The sequence below is a fragment of the Symsagittifera roscoffensis genome, chromosome 10 (assembly GCF_963678635.1).
Source record: "Symsagittifera roscoffensis chromosome 10, txSymRosc1.1, whole genome shotgun sequence".
Classification (NCBI taxonomy): domain Eukaryota; kingdom Metazoa; phylum Xenacoelomorpha; order Acoela; family Convolutidae; genus Symsagittifera; species Symsagittifera roscoffensis.
Genome location: NC_087071.1, coordinates 44,618,709 through 44,636,972, shown reverse-complemented (window position 1 = coordinate 44,636,972; position 18,264 = coordinate 44,618,709). Strand labels below are relative to the sequence as shown.

At 33.6% G+C, this 18,264-nt stretch overlaps 1 protein-coding gene across 1 annotated transcript; it reads left to right on the top strand.

Annotated features, from left to right (window-relative positions):
* The first annotated feature begins 1,428 nt into the window (after window positions 1-1,428).
* LOC134855609 (uncharacterized) lies at window positions 1,429-13,843 on the top strand. The gene is made up of 14 exons (XM_063872149.1): window positions 1,429-1,522; window positions 1,954-2,127; window positions 2,895-2,999; window positions 4,576-4,707; window positions 5,327-5,426; window positions 5,912-5,990; window positions 7,173-7,283; window positions 7,849-7,951; window positions 10,164-10,320; window positions 10,828-10,973; window positions 11,314-11,550; window positions 12,232-12,395; window positions 12,645-12,816; window positions 13,259-13,843. Exons 1-14 carry the CDS (start codon window positions 1,444-1,446, stop codon window positions 13,492-13,494), a joined length of 1,995 nt encoding a protein of 664 aa, XP_063728219.1. The 5' UTR covers window positions 1,429-1,443; the 3' UTR covers window positions 13,495-13,843.
* Window positions 13,844-18,264: the final 4,421 nt, after the last annotated feature.

Below are 18,264 nucleotides of genomic sequence, written 5' to 3'. Positions count from 1 at the left end.
CTTCGGTTGCGGTAATCCTTAAATGTTTCTCTTTCGTTTGCCTCTTTATAGGAAATCATTTTGCTCTCTGGTGAACAGACGGTAGAGAAAGTTTAGCTACTCATTATTTAAAATATTACACATTAACCATCATAACCATTTGTTCGTTTTTATCAATAGTTTTTAACAATTTTGTCACAAATAATCTGCTTTTAAGAATCGCTGAACGCATTTCAAACTCCTATATAGGCAAGTCGTGATGATTTTTTTCATTTTTTAAGAAAAATCATGAAAATTGTTCAGGTTTAATTTTGATTTTTCGCGATTTGACTTTTGATTTCTTTCTAAGTACAGTTCAATTCCTCTGTAAAAGAAAGGCAAACGCCACTATCGAATAGCAAAAGTGTACAGGTCAAGAAAACGTGATCGACTTCTAGTTTCAAAGTGGATCTTAACTTGCTGATTTTCTTGCGGAATAAAAATATACCCTACTGATATGCCTTTCTTAAATTGTGTTGATTTTATCAATGATCATTTTAATTAGGTTGGCTCACTTAAGATTTTGAATGCGCACTATGTTACCAGTTTTTTGTAACGCTTTGATCAGGTGGCCAATAAATCTGGCCCAGAAATCATTTTAAGTCGAATTGAGGCAAGGTTTTTGGGTGTAACATCAAATTACAATACGCACGGTTTTTAGGGCTCGATGTTGCGTGTTAAAAAAACTGCGTTTTATATTTTTCCTTAAAAATTTTTCTGATTTACCAAAAACTTTGAAGGGGCAGTTGGAAAACCCGCGTTTTTGCCCTTTTTGCATGTCTTCTCAATCCTTATTTATTTAGCGGAGAACATGAATCGCTGGCGTACAAAGCATGAATTTGTTGTTTTGATTTTCGAAAGAAACAACGGAATGTTTGTTCTCAGGGTGATTTTTTTCCAGTTGAGTTTTAATTTTTAACAAAGAATTTTGTCGGATTTTAAGTGAAGAATGATTTTCATTATAAAAATCAAAAAATCTTCCAATTTGATTTTCTTAAATTTTGTTTTGCTAAAATTATCCTAAACACATGAAAGGCAGTCAGGATGAGCGATTTTTCCCCTTATACGAGATTTTTTGTTAATAGCAACACGATTTTTGGTGCTATTCGGTGGCGCTGCGTTAGAAGACAAACTGTTCATCTGTTTCTTTGTCCAGTTTGTTTCAAGTTATCAAAAACATTCGGCCTGCCGAGTTGAGTTACTTCCAATGTGGTTTTCTCCGTTTTGTCCGTTGAATGAATTTGTGTTTTTTTTCTATGAAGAAACAAAAAATTGAGCCAGTCAAATATGAAGTTTAGAGAAAACGCATTTTATGTTTTTTTACTTGAAATAGTACGACCATAACTTCACAGATTGAAACAAAAACAAATTATTATTTTTAAATCTATGTTTGGTTATAATGGTTAGTTTGTACTGTTCGATCTAATGAGCAGCTCAATATTTAACTACTTGGATTCAGAAACTTTAAAAAGTTTGGAAGAAGTAGTCAATGGAGAAGCATCAGGTTGTCATTCGAATTGTATTTAATCAACTGATGAGAAAATATATTCAAATTAAATAACTTAAAAAACATTTTTGTTTCCGAGAAGAAAGCGTAATTTGTAAATTTGTTTTTGAAAGAATAAGGGAAGATAGTATTTCTCCTGAAAACCAATTTAACTTTGACATACTCGAGCGTTTTAAATCAAAGTTTTCTATCTAATGATTTAAATCATATTTAGGCACGCAAAGTTAAATCCCTTTTCGTTGACAAATGAGGCGTTTTTGTCATGGAAAAAAAACATTCCATGGAAAAAATATTTGTTTTGCAAATGAGGCGTTTTTGTTTAGAAAAAAAACCTTTCATTGACAAAAAAAATGTGTTGACAAATGAGGTGTTTATTTGCGAATGTTTGTTGACACAAAAGTGTTCTACAAGAGTGTGTTTTGGTGTAGTGTGCGAGACAATGGACCCCCCTCTGCCATGTGGAAAAGTGCAGTCTATTATCGCCCCCAAAGTGTGCAACTTGACTGGCCTGATTGTGGAAGAGAACGGACGGTGTGAAAAGACATGCACTCCAGACAATGTTCACGTGTGCGTGGAACCATGCATCGACGAAGAACTCACATGTGAGTGTTTTCTTTAAAGTTGATTAGAAACCTCAGAAAAAATCATCTTTTGAAAAATCATGTTTGGAAAAATCATGTTTGGAAAAATCATGTTTGGAAAAATGGATTGGAAAAATAACGTTCATCAATGTTTATATGTCTTTTTTTGTCAATTAGAGCAAAAAACTTAAGTTAGCTAGTGTGCATTGAAGCGCCAACCATTTTTTAGTATCAACAAATCATTGATGTTTAAGTGAGCGAATAACTAAAAAGTGTTTACTATGCATTGACAAAAGGCAAATATGTGAGTATTTTCTTAAAATTTGAATTGAAAACTCAGAAAATAATCACGTTTTGACGAAGTACTCGCTTAAAAATGTTTTTTATCCCAAAATTAGAAAAAAATTTTTAAAAATTTCTGTAATGATGCCAGTTGAAAACGTTTTAAAAATTCTTGCTTTCTTGCTGCTGATTTAACTATTTCAATTTTTTTATCAAAATTTTGCTTTTGCTCCTAGAGTTCTGATAAGTGAAAAGCTCAAAACATCCTTCGTTTTGAGCGTAAAATAACTCGTTTCACGCTGAAAAAATATATAAATTTATAGCATATTCTTCAGAATATAATCTTCAAAACACAAGCGGATTTCGCATTTTTACTCGGCTGATATTGAAAAAGGCGGGCAATTTTTTACTGTCTTCCGATTTTAGCATCGAATCTGACAAAAAATGAAAACAACTTACATTGCTGTTTTTTTTGTTTCCTTGACTGATTTCTAACATGCTTTTAGGCTCTGGCGACATGACGACTGATGGTTGTGCGAACAAGTGTGGAACTACATGTTCCACGTACCATGGAAACTGTGTCGAGCCAGTTGGAGACCAGTGCATGCCAGGTTAGTCCAAATTTCCAACCCCCCCCCCCCTCCTCCCCACCCTTCACATTTCGATTTTTTCAAGGAATATTTTTTACGTCAGACCAGTCGAGTCTGAATTTCCCCACTCATTTTGCGAAGATGAAATTTTTTATTTTGGTATGCTTTTTAAAATTGGATTACAATATGGCATTTATGGCCCAAACAACTGCCTTCTGTTGATGTAATTTCTTGTGAGCCGCAATTAAATGAATAAATGAAATTCAATTATCGGTATTCCGCGTCGTGGCTTTTCTCCCTCCCCCCCCCCCCCCCCCCCCCACAGTTTTTTTATAAAGCGGAGCGCAATATGATACTATAAAACCAATGTTTTTCCAACCTAAGTCGTGCTCTACTTTTGGTGGCACTTTTGCAGCTCTTGCATGCAGCGTTGGCAATTTAATAGCATATGCGCTGATGTTCGATTACTAATAGGTTAACATTTTTAGCCTTTTTAATTCATCAACCGATCAGAAAAAAAACTATTTGCTTCATACAACAGTATAATAATACAATTCCTTAGAAATTTTCGAAATTAATCTGTTTCGCGAAGTTTTTAAATTTCATAAACATGCACAATTTGGTTTCGTACGTTCCAATTTAAACAATCAAAGTTAGCTTGCTTGCCTTAAGCTTATTGCTTTCCAAATTATTACATGGTAAGTTTGTGTTTTTGTTCATTTTGAAGCTTTTTTTTCGTTTTCTCGCTTGTATTTACGAAAATGCAGCTTCGCATCTGTGTTGAAGACTGTTTTAAAGTTGTCATAATAAAATAATTTTGTTCATAACGAACTAAATTAACTGTTTTTAAAGCATTTTTTCTTCATAAATTTTATTTTAAAAATTAGCGTTCTGCGATAGTAGCATGCATAAGTGCTATCAAAATATTTACAATGTGGGGGAAAAGGAAAAGAGCCACTCTGTGAATTAAGGACAACTATATTTCCTTTCATGGAGGATACAAGTTATTGCATCTACAATATGCCGTTATTTGGGCCATAAAATCCACATCAATGGGCGATTTTCATATTCGAAGGACCGAATGCGCGAATTTTTCAACCAATCAAGGCTGTTTAAACTGTCCAAAACTGGCTTATTTTATTGCTTATTTTTCTCGAATTTATGAATAAATAATTCTGATTGGCTGACAGCATTTTCGTGCATTCGGTTTGCTGCACGGTAAGGACTCGTGGTCAACTTGGGCTCCAATTTGACAAATCGAAAAAGAAAATAGTATTTTAGAAGAAACTTGAACAAGAAATGCGGCCAATTGAAAAATATAACGTTTTTTGAAAAATTGCTATCCCGGTCTAATTCTCACGTGCATCAAAATTTCGGGAACAGTTGCTTACCCGTAATTATTTTTGCATTTGGCAAACTATCTTCTGTGGAATTCGGTCTAATTTTTAACATCTTATTTTTTCAATGAATGTTTGAAAAAAAAACATTTTTTTTCCGTTGTATTTGTTTCGATTAATTGCTACTTTACATTATATTCAAAGCTTAGTTTCTATATGTCTAATGGATGTGTAATTGCTCTTCTGTGTCTCGTCTGTAGGATGTGTGTGTTCCGGTGGCAAAGTATACGACGAAGGACAGGGCAAATGTGTGGAGCCCACTGCGTGCAGCTGCTCATTCAACTCCGAATTCGATCTATCCTCTCACCTTGAACTCATCACAGACATCAGAGGTATACCTTAAAGGCTCACAATTTAATGCGATATTTTGAGATTTTCTGCGTGAAGAACAAATTAATTGTTCTGAAAACATATGATGTTCAGCATCATATAGAAACTTCACGCGTTCAGCCATAGTAGCGTGCATTTTTATTGTGAAAATGGAAAGTTTTCAGGTTTTGTTGAAATAATCTGAAACTCTTTTGTCGAGAGGAAGGAAACTTCAAGTGCAAAGTATCTTAAAGTATACCATAAAATAGAAATATAGTTCAAGAATGCCCCCAAAGATATATTACAGATAATATATATTTTTTCTTGTGGGGTCGAACTTTTTGAGATTAGTTGTACCTTTTTTGTGTTAATTTTTTCTCCAAATGGTTTTTTAGGTGTATTTTCCCCATTGCAAAAATAGAGTTTTAAAAACATCGAAGCGGTTTTAAACAAATCCGTTTGAAAAGTTTCTGAAGTTAAGAATCACCAGTGTGATTTCATTAAAACCAGAATTTGAAATTGGCAATATTAGTTCAATCACCAGGAGTTGAACTAATATTGTCGCCTTAGTTATTTCATTGTTTTTTTGTTGTATTTTGTTATGTCATTTATAAATCTTGTATAAATTAGTTCTTCTTTCAGGCCAATGGTACTCGCTCACTACAGAGCAGGGTCCATTCCAGATTGACAACTGCCCCTTCATCAACCCACAATCCGAGTTCGCTGATGAAGCATGCTCTATGTAAGTCACTGTTAAGACATGATTTGATCTGCGCCAGAGAAAAAAATACATCTGAAAAATAATTATGAACATAATAATACGAAAAAAAGTTAGTATTACAAAAGTTTTTTTAAAAAAACATAAATGAGGTCATATATCAAGTCAACTGCTGAGAATACAATATCGGCAATTTCAATTAAAATTATCAAAAATTAAAAATGAGTAAAAATAAGAAAAAGCATAAATAAGATACTTTTTTCTCAAAAACTTCTTGGATTTTTGTACACTCCATTTAGCGAACAGCTTGAAGACACCACTCAATAGACAGCTAACTGGGCTTTTTGGCGTTTTTCCTGTATTGGATATCTTGGGTACATTTTGTAATTTTTGAACAAAGTCTTCATTCTTGAAAACAAGTTTGTTTTTATTATTACAGTTGAAATAGTGATTCTACTGTAAAATTCAATGACTCAAATGGCGTAGATGACACTTTGGTGATGTTTCAGGTCTTGTAATGGTGGTATTTTGGACATCAGATACACGTGTGTCCGTGGCGGTGGATGTGTTGTCGGAAACAAGCAATACGTAAGAAGCCATTCACACTAAATGTTCTTTTGTTCAAATTATGATCTTTCAACTGCCATAAGAATACATAAAACAAACGCAATAAGAATTCAAAATGCCAAAGTTGAAACTTGGATGCTATCTTGACAGAAACGAAATGACTGAAATTGGTTTTAAATTTCCTTATTTTCTGAAGTTGAATTTAGTGAAGTTTGCAATATGAAAGATTTTTGTCAGCAAACATCAGCTTATCGCTTAATAAAAAACCAGTTCCTCCGAAACTAGTTATTAACTATGGCAAATTGCTGTTATAACTTCCAGTGCTCTGCATAGAAATTATGCATTGACGTTTTCGAATTTTAAGTTTGTTTGAACGAAAGCGATTTTTAATTTGAAAAGTTTAGTTTTGCTTCACTGAATTTACCATTTTCACTAGAAAAAAATTGACCAATGAAAGCAGATTTTTTTCTAAGTAATCACTTTTTATGTTAATTAACTCATTCGGAGGTGAAGCTGTGTTTTTTGTGAACTGTAAGCTGATTCTTCAAGATGGTTATTTTTTCAAGTTTTTTTGCAGTTGTGGAACCCACATGCAAATGGCAAAATTTTTGTGTTGCTCCGAAAGCATGAAAATTGTCAAACCCAGAATATTTTTTGAAATACATTAACAAAATTTATTCATGTGTGTAGTGGATTGCGCTATCGCAGAAACTCATTTTGTTAGCGGAGTCCGCAAATGGTTGCAGAATTTGCTTTAATTTGTGGAATCCACTTACAAAATGCGAATTCCGCGACACAACCAATGTTCCGACAAGTTTTACGCTTCATTTATTTGCTTGCGCTTTCTGCCGCAATTTGTTATGTTATTTCCATTTACAATTTGCGCCATGTTTGAAGACTTTTCTCTGGACTTTTCCAGAGTCCTTTACGCAACAAACTGTGCGCTTATCCAGAACACAGTTTAAAGTCGTAACGATGCAATTTTTAAATCATTTGTTAACAGTCGATGAACGTAGTTCAGACTCTTATATATGTCATGGCCATGATGATTTCTTTTTTTCAGGAACAGTCTTGGAGTTTGTTCACGTTCAAATTTGATTTTTCGCTGTTTGATTTTTATATTGTCTTTTTTTTGTTTTCTTTTTGTCTTCTTATTGTCTTTGTTTTTTGTCTTAATTTTATTGTCCTGTTGTTGTTTTCTAGGATGTGAATGACAAGATCAACTCGAGTGCCACTGAGTGTTACGAGTACATCTGTGCCGATGAACAGGGAACTATCGAGTACAGAAACACGAAGAGGAACGTCACTTGCGATGTAAGCAATTACATATCCCCAATTATTACTTAGTCAATCAAAATAAGCTAAATAAAAAACTTCGAAATGGTAATTTTATATGGTAATTTTTTGTTCGGTTTTTGCTAATGTAATTTTGAAAAACTATCAATATACACTGGTTTCGGAGCTAAAAAGTTTTTTGATTTCGTATCACCCCAGTTGACTGTGTTTTAGACATAATCGACAACTGTTGCGTTCGAAAAACTAATAACAAACAAAACATGAAAAAAAACTTTTTGGCCGATGTTTTTTTTTTAATTTTGAAAATTGAAATTTTTAGCTGTTTTTTTTCGAGTTTTTGGAAAACAATTTTGAAATGTTCAAATCACACTTGAAAAGACTTCTATCTGATATATCGCTCAATCCCTTGCGATGATTATTTGTGGTACCTGATTTTGTTTGGAAACTAAAAAAGAAAATCTAAAACACTCCCGAAGACAAAGTTCCTCATAACTTTCAGTGATCGGAACAAAAATTTGAATTTACTTGAAGTAGATTTACAATGTGAATAGTTATGTAATAAGCATTCTGTTTTGTCGTCCAGGAGGGAGAGATTATGGACGAAAGTGACCCGTGTGAGCCAGTGTGTGTTAAGCGCAAGTGTCAGTATCCCAAGACTGATGTGAGAGAGATCAAATACGAACGAGGCAAGTTCAATTAAGTTCAATCAATCTTTGTTCAGTTCAAGCTTTATTAAATTCAATCTTTATTATGTACAATCTTTTTTAAGTTCAATATTCATAAAGTTTAATCTTTATTAAGTTCAATCGAACTGTTGAAGTGTCAATGAAAGTAGTGAAGAGTCTTATTATTAAGTTCAATTGCTGCTCTTTGATAGAGATCAGCCGCTGATTTTATAAATTTCCTTTCTCTAAAATATGCAAAAATATAAACGAAAATGACAAAAAAACACTGATGAAATTCCCATAAATTTTGACTTGATGATTCTTAAACATTTTGTGCGAACTATAAAGAGATTTTCGGCAGAATTGTATTTCTGAAATAATAAAACGAACCGTTTTTTAGCACATAAAGATCATTTGAAGAACAATCCTCCATAGTTTACCTAGAATAACATTTTTTTGCAAATACAATGTATAATACAAAGTATGGTCTATTTATAGCTTGTTTTTTTAGCGTTTTTTCACTTTCCAGTCTGGGATAAGTTTACAGTCAAAACATTACCACATTGAAAATTCAAAAGATATATTACATGTAAGTTAACAGTCAAAACAATACCATATTGAAAATTCAAAAGATATATTACATGTAATCATTTTAAAATTTTTTTTTTCAAGTTTTGTGAGTTGAAGAATAGACCATACCAGACTCCCAGAATTTCAACATCAACCTGTTTATCTTTCACACACGATGCTCTGTAGTCTTAAAATTAAATAAATATTTTTTGTTCTTGTTTTTTAGCAGGCCTATCAGATAACTAGAGAAACAATATTAATCTGTCAATATGGTCTCTGGTCGTAAAAGTGAAATATCGAAAGGTCGGATGTTGGAGGCCCACTCAGATCCAAGCTCGTTGCTTTAGGGTGAAGCAACTTTACCCAGCTCAGAAAAATAGCCAAAAAAGTTGCATGTAGTTCTTAAGCAGGGGCACAACAGCGATTCGACGTGATGAGCTGAACAGCTCGTATGTTGGTCCTTTCCCTCGCGGATAAATTTTATTCGACAAATATATTTTTTCTCTGTTTCAAGAGCAGACCTGCCATAATATAAGTCAAAGTAATGCCATGTTAAGGATATAAAGTATATTGGATTTAATAATTAAAATTAGCTTTTTCCTACCCGGGTTGACCAAAAATGCTAGTCATACAATTTTCATATAGGGAAAAATGCTAATCATACAGTTTACATGCAATTCCCTAAGTACAGAAAATTGCATGAAAGGTCTATGATTAGTATTTTTTCATATATGAAAATTGTATGACTAGCATTTTTCCATAAACGAAAAATATTGATTTTTTACTTTTTAAGTTCTCAAAATTTTTCGGTTGTTTTTGTAACCGAACACAAATGACTTTAACCTTGGATACTCAAACGTACTAACCAAAGGTTTGGCCGTCTCGCATTAGAAATGCAATGGACACAGCCGCCTGAAATGTCCTAATTCTGTCTCACACAAATAATATAACGAAAGTAACGAACTTCTAAATTTTAGAAAAAACATTCAAATATGATTATTTCTAAAATTTGAACTTTTTATTTACCAGACATTGATCAAGGCATACAAAAACATGTCATACAAAAGTTTTTCATACATGGCGTTTTTGACAAAAGTTATGAAGAGAAAAGGAAAAAAATCCAATATTAATATATCCAGGACTACGTTATACACACAAAAATTAAATTTCGCATGCAAAATTTTGTTCCTCAAAAATTGTTTGTTTGAGTACGACAATCAGTTTCCGGTTGAAAAAAAACAAAATAAATTTTTTTGGTGACAATTTCAAAAATACTCTGGAAAATTTTTGTCATCGCCATCAAAAAAATGCTAGTCATACATTTTCCATATATGAAAATTGTATGATTAGCATTTTTTTCGACAAAAAGTTTTTCTTTTTTATTTAGTACGATACACCGAATTTTATGCCAAAACAAGAGAAAAATTGTTCGAAAACTCAATGACACCATTTTAGCAAAGTGTATGAAATTTGTATGATTAGTATTTTTTCATAGACTTATTTTATGGAATTGTATGATTAGCATTTGCGGTCTATGGAGGTCAACCCGGGTAGACTACCAGAATATAAGAGCAACAATACTAGTATAAAGTATAATTTTGACTCCCATTATGTTGTCATTCTTCATAAAAATTAAACATTGTTTGTTTCTCTCTGTTTCCAGAGCAGACTTACCAGAACAGTACAGTGAACACAGTGTGCGTGTCTGACGGCGAGGTGGAATTCAGCTACTGCAGTGGAATGTGTGGAACTGGTGGATATTTCATGCCCAATGTCAACGACATCTCTCAAGGATTCATGTCCACTTGTGCTTGCTGCAGGCAAACAGTTCTTTTTTAAAATCCATTATTTAACTGAATTAACCGAGTTATCATTAATAAACAAAGGTTAAATTGATTCACGAAAGTGTGTCTTAGCAATTGAAAATGAACTGTTCGAGGTATTGCATGTACCTAAAAAAAGTCGACAAAATTTTTGAACATTTTTTGAAAAAACGACCCCCCCCCCCCACATCGAGAAAATCCTTGATTCGCCCCTGCATGTACACTTGAGCTTGCTATTGGCCAGTTTCTTAATTCTCGAAAAATTCTTCGGGTTAACAAGTTTGAATCAAGTCAATGTTTGACTCTAGACGCTAATGGACTTTTTTGTTTTTTTTTTCAAAAAAGTCCATTAGCGTCTAGATTCAAACATAGACTTGATGATTGCTAATCATTGTTGATGATTGCTAAAGTTAATGATTGCTAATAACTGTTTTTTCTACACACATCTTTTTGTATCTTTCGTCTCGGTTAACGGTTGTAAGTTTTCCTTTTTATTTGTTCCAGACCAGTGGCGACTTCGATGGTGCCTGTGACATTCGACTGCACCCACACGTACAATGTAGGTGGACTCACTACAGTACTGGAGAACAAGAAGACAGTCTCACTCCCACTCAGCATAGAGGGCGGATGCTCCTGCGATGCTTGTGACGGTAACAGCGACGATTTAGATTTATCTGAAAAGTTTTGATTCTTTTCAGACTATAAATAAGTCTAAAAATACATTTAGTATCTGAAAGCAGTTGTAAGTTTCGAAACAATTCAGAAGAATTTTAAAAAAATGTAATTCAGTAAAATTTACAACAAAATGTAATTCTAAATTCATCTTTTACAAATTTTAGAGCTCAATGATATAATCGTGCTTATTATCAAAACGAGTTTCATGAGTCAGTTTCATGATTTTATAATATTTTCTCTTTTATAATATTTTGTGTCAGTTTCATGATTTATTGTATATTATAATATATTTTTTATTAATTTGTATCCTTGCAGGTTCTGGCGGTACCCCATTCGACGTGTCTGACCTGATGTCCACTGAAATAGTACTTCGCCTATACAAACTGCAACAGGGACAGGACTCGGTCCCCATCACTTCCAATGTGGTAGACCAGTGCACTGTGATCGTGGATGACGCAGTCTACACTCCGGCTAATGGAGTGGTGGTGGTGCCTGGAAGTTCCTTCAACAAGGAAACCCAGATTGACTGTCCTAACTACGTTACATGGAGAAGTGAGTATTCCTAATGAAACTGGGACTCTTTTCCACCCCCCCCCCCCACCTTTCAAAATACCGAGTTTTATGTTTGTTTTACGTGTTATTACGGCTAAATATGTGATGTTACGCTGTAAAGTATGAACAACAAATCTGCTCACAGTTGTCGATTTGTTCACCACGTCAAATTTGATTGCATTATGACAACGTTAAATAGTCTTTCAAACTTAAATTTGAAGGGTGAACTAGAAAAGAGCCATACAAGGCATTTCATGCCAACTTTAACTAGGCATGAAAATTTTTACGTTTTGAGGATGCCCAAAACCTGCAAAAATAAGTAGTTGCTCCTTTCAAAGGAAGGGGGAGAGGGTAACCGCGATAATAACTAAATATTTGAAGCCCTAATTCTCCCTCTCGCTACTGATTTATTTCCCTCACGCTAATATTCCTTTTTGACGGAGTTACCATCTGTTTTTTTTTGGTAACGTATCATCTTCGTATTTCCCTATCAACTTGTTAATGTCATATAAATAATAAATTTATTTTCAGGACCATTGTGGATACATTCTGATAAGTTCAAATTTGTTGGAATGTAAATCTATATTTTTGTTTATCGCCAGTATGAAAGACGTCATAATTATATTGAACAATCTACAGAATTGTTTTAACTTACTAACTTTTTCTGTTTTCTCTTTCCAGACAAGTTCCCAGTGATTGACATCAACAGCAGGACTGCGACTGCCTACTTAATTAGAGACACGAATGTGGATGACAATGAGGCCTACGTTGAACTGTACTACAGTGGGTCTGCCTCGTTCCAACTCGGAATCCAGGGATCTTGTCAAGGATTCGACTCTGACGAGGTGAGCATGGAACAGAATACGCGCCGTTATAAAAATACCCAACTTTTGTCTGCTTTGTTACCGCTTGATCATTTTTGTAAATTATAATTTAGTACTTTGAAATTGTGTTTCTTGACATGTTTTGTTTTTCAAAATGAATTTCATTTAAGACAAAATTTTGGCTGATACAGTTTTTTTTTTTACTTTTTTTTTCAGTTTTGGATAACTGCCGTTTTGCTTTTATGTTATTTTTGTATTGTTGTTGTTTAGTTCTGCACCGGAACAGAGAATGGAGTGACGGAGTGCAGCAGTCTGTCTTACAGATGGTCTCCATACCACACAGCCTCCGACGCCTACTCAGTCCCGTCTGTGATCAAACTCACCCAACTGGACCTCCAGGGTGCAAACACCATCTTCGTCTACGTCACCCCCGACAACTCAAGTAACTGTCAAATTTACTCACTCAACTAAATCTATAAAATTACATAATGAAACAAACAGTTGAAACTGTATTTAACGCAAGCAAGTTTTAAAATATGAATATGATTTTTGTTTGGGAAGCGAAACCGAGCCGTTGATTCCTTTTGGAACCCTTAGCCTTCCTATGAAGCTCATAAGTGATACCGAAAGCTGAGAGCAACTCCAAAAGAAGAAAAAAAGAAAGATACAGGTGATTTCTGTGCAAAAAAGGATGTTTAAATCTGAAAGATTAGCATTATAGACAAATGCCGTCCATTTTTGTGCTAAAATGCCGCACTTTCACCTTTTTCAGAGTTTTTTTATTATTTTTTTCTTAGAATTTTTTCTTTTTTGTTTGTGATTGTTTAATTTCTGTATTGATTTTCTTGTTTTTTATTTAATTTTTTTCGTCTTTTTTTGTCTAGCCGGAACCATCAAAGACTACCAGATAGACAGTGCCCAACCCAGAGTAAACATCCAGAAGGGATCCGAACTGATACCAGTGGAACTATCTCTCTCAGATGACAAGCAGAACTGCAAACAATGGACAGTTGCGGCTATCAAAGCAGATGGAACAGTTGAAGTCATCAATAGCTGCAGTGGAAACTACATCGGACTCCTCAAGAGCAACTGCAGAGGGGGCCCATCAAATACCAAATAGAGACAAAAACACCACAAAGTTGACCCAAAAGACCTGAATTATCAACATCAACCTCCACAAAATGACTCGAAATTATCAAAAATTTAACAAAAAAAGAACAAATTTGGCTTCCAAAATCAGACCAAAGCCAAAAGGAGAAAAATGAACTCGTTTTAATGTCTAGATCAAAACTATTTTGCTTCAAATTTGAAAAAAGACCTGAAGCATTTATGATCTAGTTTCAGAATTGGTTGTGGGTTGAAAGCTTAATTCTGAATTTTGATTCCGGACGACAATGGATTAAAGTCGCGATACCCTCGACTCTAAAAAACGGGGAGATTCAAATGCATAATTGAAAAAACCAAATAAAAAGAAATAAATTAAATGTTGTTTTTAGCAAGATTAGAAAAAAGAACTCATTTCCTGGACGAGTAGCAAAGTATTTCTTTGCAGAGTAGAGTAGAAAAATTTTTCGAGACCATTTGTGTTTCAATAAACTTAGTTTATCACAGTATCCACGAGGAGAAAATTCTCATCCTTCATGATCCAAACTTTTCTTTTAACCACATTTTCTGAATGAGAGTCGTTTCAATCCGCCGGTCGTGTAAATTTCCTGTTTTTCTAAGCGATTTTTGAGTTTTGATGAAGTAAGTGAGGCTATAACAGTCGATGAGCAAAGTTCAGGCTCTCATATAAGTCATGATGAATTTTTCAGAAAATATCTTAAATATTATTCAGGCTCTAAATTACTTTTCCCCCGTTTGATTTTGAGTTCTTTTTAAGTTTAGATAATTTCTTTTGCTTATACAAGCAAGCTTTAGTGAGGAAAATTGGTGCGATTTTGGGGACATCCGTGCTTTTTTATAGCATGTGCTGTGATCATTTTAATTCATCAAACAAAACGAAAAAATGTTTTTTTTTATATACAACAGTGCAATAACAAAAATTCCATTTCAGACATTTCCTACTCAATATACCTGGAATTTTCTTGAACTGCATAATTTATGCATAATGTGGCTTCTTGCTTTCCGGTTTATTACATGAAAAGTTAGTGTGGATGCTTAGAAGCCACTGAGCGAGAATGTGTCCAATGGGGTAAATTGCTGTTGAAGGAAAAAACTTTTCGTTTTTGTTATCAACCACCATAAAAATTGTAGAGAAACCACTCGGCTCATGATGAGCTCACAAATTGCATGCAAAGTTTCAAGAATTTAACTTTTTAATTGATATTGAATCAAAAGTAAGCAAAAATGGCGCGTAGTACAAAAAGTAAAAACGCATTTTGCGGAAGAGAAACTAATGAATAGTAAGAATAGAAATCAAAAATTGTTTTTGAAATTCAAAGAGTTTGAAGCCATTTTTTTTCTAGGAAACTCGAATGTTCAGATTTTTCAAAAAACAAGCCAGTGGATTTTTTTCTGTTTACATTAGTTCCTTGACTCTTTTCCAACTGCCAGTTGCCTTGTTTTCCGTTTACTGCGTTCCTTGACTTTTTCCAGCTGTCTGTTGGCTGTGTCCATTTATGTAGGTAGCATGTTTTTTTTCATGTTTTCGTACAGCACTTTGACATTTTTTTTGGAGTTGAAATACAAATGGTTCTCACAAATGACTCTCAGAAAGCAATATGCGGTTGGCTCGGACTTTGATTCGAGTTTTTTTCAGTTTTAAAAAGCAAGTTTATTTCTAAAATCCAAGCTGAAAAAAACGTTTGTTCCCATGTTTTTCCACAATGGTTACTTTTTACACAATCAAAGCTTGAGTTACAGTATGAACTCTCTTTCTGCCAACTTAAGTCGCATATATTGTTGCGACGCAAATATTGTTTGGAAAAAATGGGTTCATTTTGATCAATAACCACCTATTAAGTACAGCCAATGCTAAGGATATTAACACAGATTATTATATTACAAATAGATTTTGGCTTCAAGGTAGCATTGATTTGTAGTGTAGAGATAGGGAAGGAAATGCTCAACAAAATAAGAGAGTTCGAGCCTGAGCAGGGTCGACTGTTTTTTAATGAGTTTTTTTATACTAGTTAAAATGCGTCCGCTCTATAAATTGAGGCATGTTAGTTGGTAAATTTCTTTTTTCAAATTGACTGGTACTGCTAATGCGTCATTAATGGCTTTCGTCACTTAGTAATTATGTAGACTCATATTTGGCGTGCGTCACTTACTTGAGAAATTTTAGATACTCATAGTTTTACTCAATCAGTTTTTCCCAGTAGCGTTATCGGTCATGTTTTTGCGTGTCTATGCAAAGTGTAACTTGGCCTCTGTGCTTACGCTGGCGCTCAGCAAGCATTATCAAATCCGAATAGTTCGGGTTAACATTTTGTTTAACAGAATCACTTGGTTTCTTGGTTCAAAAAGATGGAAATTTCTAAGTGTCTCTGGTACACTTAGTCTGGAGATAACGAATACGCTTGCGACGACAAAGGTCCTGAATTCGAATCTGACCAGCACCTGTTTCTTTTTTCAAACGGGAAATTTTCCTTTGTTTTGCTCGCTTAGTTGCCACATTGTAGAATTTGTTTTGCTGTATGGAGTTTTCATTGTAATTGCTTTTTCTTTTTTCATTTAATCTTGCAATTTAGTTCACCAACTTTAACTTAGTTTTTTTTTCCTTTTTTTGACCATTTTGCTCCAAAGTTTTTTGGCTGATTTTGGCTTACTTTTTATTGGCTCACTAATCTAATTTTGGGTCGATTCTAGGAACCATAAATTGTTTGCTTTTCTTCGGATCGCCCAAAACCTTAAAATTCTCAGAATAGAATTTTTACTTCAAATTTTTTCATAACAACAATTATCTTTTTTTTGTCGCTCGAAATTTGATTTTCAGTTTTCAGAAAATGACGTCACATTTTTTGAAGTTTGTTGATAATGATTTGTACAATTTTTTTTCCGTTTTCTTTGGTCTTAGTTTTTTCCTTTCCTTTCCTGTCTACTAGCTTGCAAGGCTATTTTTTTTGGTATCGTAGATGATGCGAAGCTTCGTTTCACCTCTGTGCCATAAGGTGTCAATTATGAAAAGTTTTTTTGATTCGAAAAGCTGTAAAGTAAAGTTGATCTTCGAGAAATTAAAACTGAAATTTGAAAACTTCAATGATGTTTTTTTCTGCTCCCTAAGTTCTTAGTAAATTTTTCTGTTTTTATCAGGCTAGATTTTGTCGTTTTTTGTTTTTAGGGTAGTGCAGTAGGGCAACAGGAGCGGGGTAAAAAAAATTGTAAGCAGCTAGGATTGAGATAAACTAATAAAGTAAAACAGGAGACTGAACGTTCAGAAAAACTTTTTGTTTTCTAAACGTTCAGTCTCTTGTTTTACTTTATTAATTCCTCCCAATCCTATTAGCATACACATGTTTACCCCACTTCTGTTGCCCTATTACTCTAAAAACTAAAAAACGGCAAAATCTAGCCTGATAAAAGTAGAAAAACTTATTAAGAACTTTAGGGAGCAGGAAATCAACATAAATTAATTTTTCAAATTTCATTTTTTAATTATCGAAGATCAATATTACTTTGCAGCTTTTTGAAAGATAAAATTTTTTCATAACTTACTGTTTTTGACACAGAGGTCGTCTCCTATTGCTTGCTTATGCCATATAACTTTTGAGTCATCGTTTTGTATTTCCGAAGGTATTTTGCTTCATATTTTCTTGACACTGCATGAAAACGCTGGTGCAAACAAATTTTGAGAAAAAGTTCAAAAAGTAGCTTTAAATGGTTGCTTAGTGTAAATATTAAAAGATTGCGGCATATTGTCAATATTAGGAAAGTGTAGAGATCACTATTATAAAAAAATGAAACCGCCCGATTTCCGTTGACATAGTCCATTAAGAATACTAATGCTATTACTTTGCCGATTACTATGCAAAATCGCAGAGTGATGCGACCATAGTCTTGAAAAATTCCAAAAGATGTTTCAAGTTCGTGTTTTTTTTCTGCCTGGTGCGATAAAAATATCTGAACGAAAAACTAGAAATTAGGCATAATCGGCAGTCATTATAAAATAAGCATGGTGGGCTAAAAAAAATTAACAAAAAAACGTTCAGTTATTTTATATTTTATTGCATTTTGTTTAGTTTTTGAAGTTTTTGATTCCAAGAGTTGGCTAAATTAAGTAAAAAGTTTCACGGCTTAAATTAAGCGTAAATAAACTACTGTAAGCGTGCTCGCTCGCTATTTTTGCTCGAATTTGGCTGAAAATTTAAGCAGGTATTTCTTTTTACTGGGGCAGTTTTTTGAGAAGTTCCAAGGTTGCTCGAACCAGATTTGAAAGAGCTATTTATGATATATCACTCTGTTGTATTTGGCACCTTATTATGCGTTAAAAAATAAAACACACTCGAATACAATGTTCCTCCCCTTTTTGAATGGTCTGAACAAAAAAAACATATTTAAGGTCTTGTAATGAATATTTGTTTGGACTTAAAACCACGCATTCAGGTAAGTGTTAATTAGAATTTTTGTACATTTGGTTAGCAGTCAGTGACTCTTGTTAAAAAATTCCAAACGGGACCTTTTGAAATGTATTTGGCACCCAAAATTAGGGATTGGAAAATTTTCATCCTGATATAATTACGTGTCTCGCTGAACAATGTATTAACCTTTTGCAACGTTGCCCAGATTGCTATATACTAATACAAAATAATCCTAAAGCACTCACAGAAATGTTCTAGTTGTTTTCCAGTTTAATTTTCTGAACTATTTGTTGGGCATTTGCCTAGAATCAATTGTTAGGCAAAAATAATCTAAATTAAAAATTGATACAAAAACTGCGAATTTAATC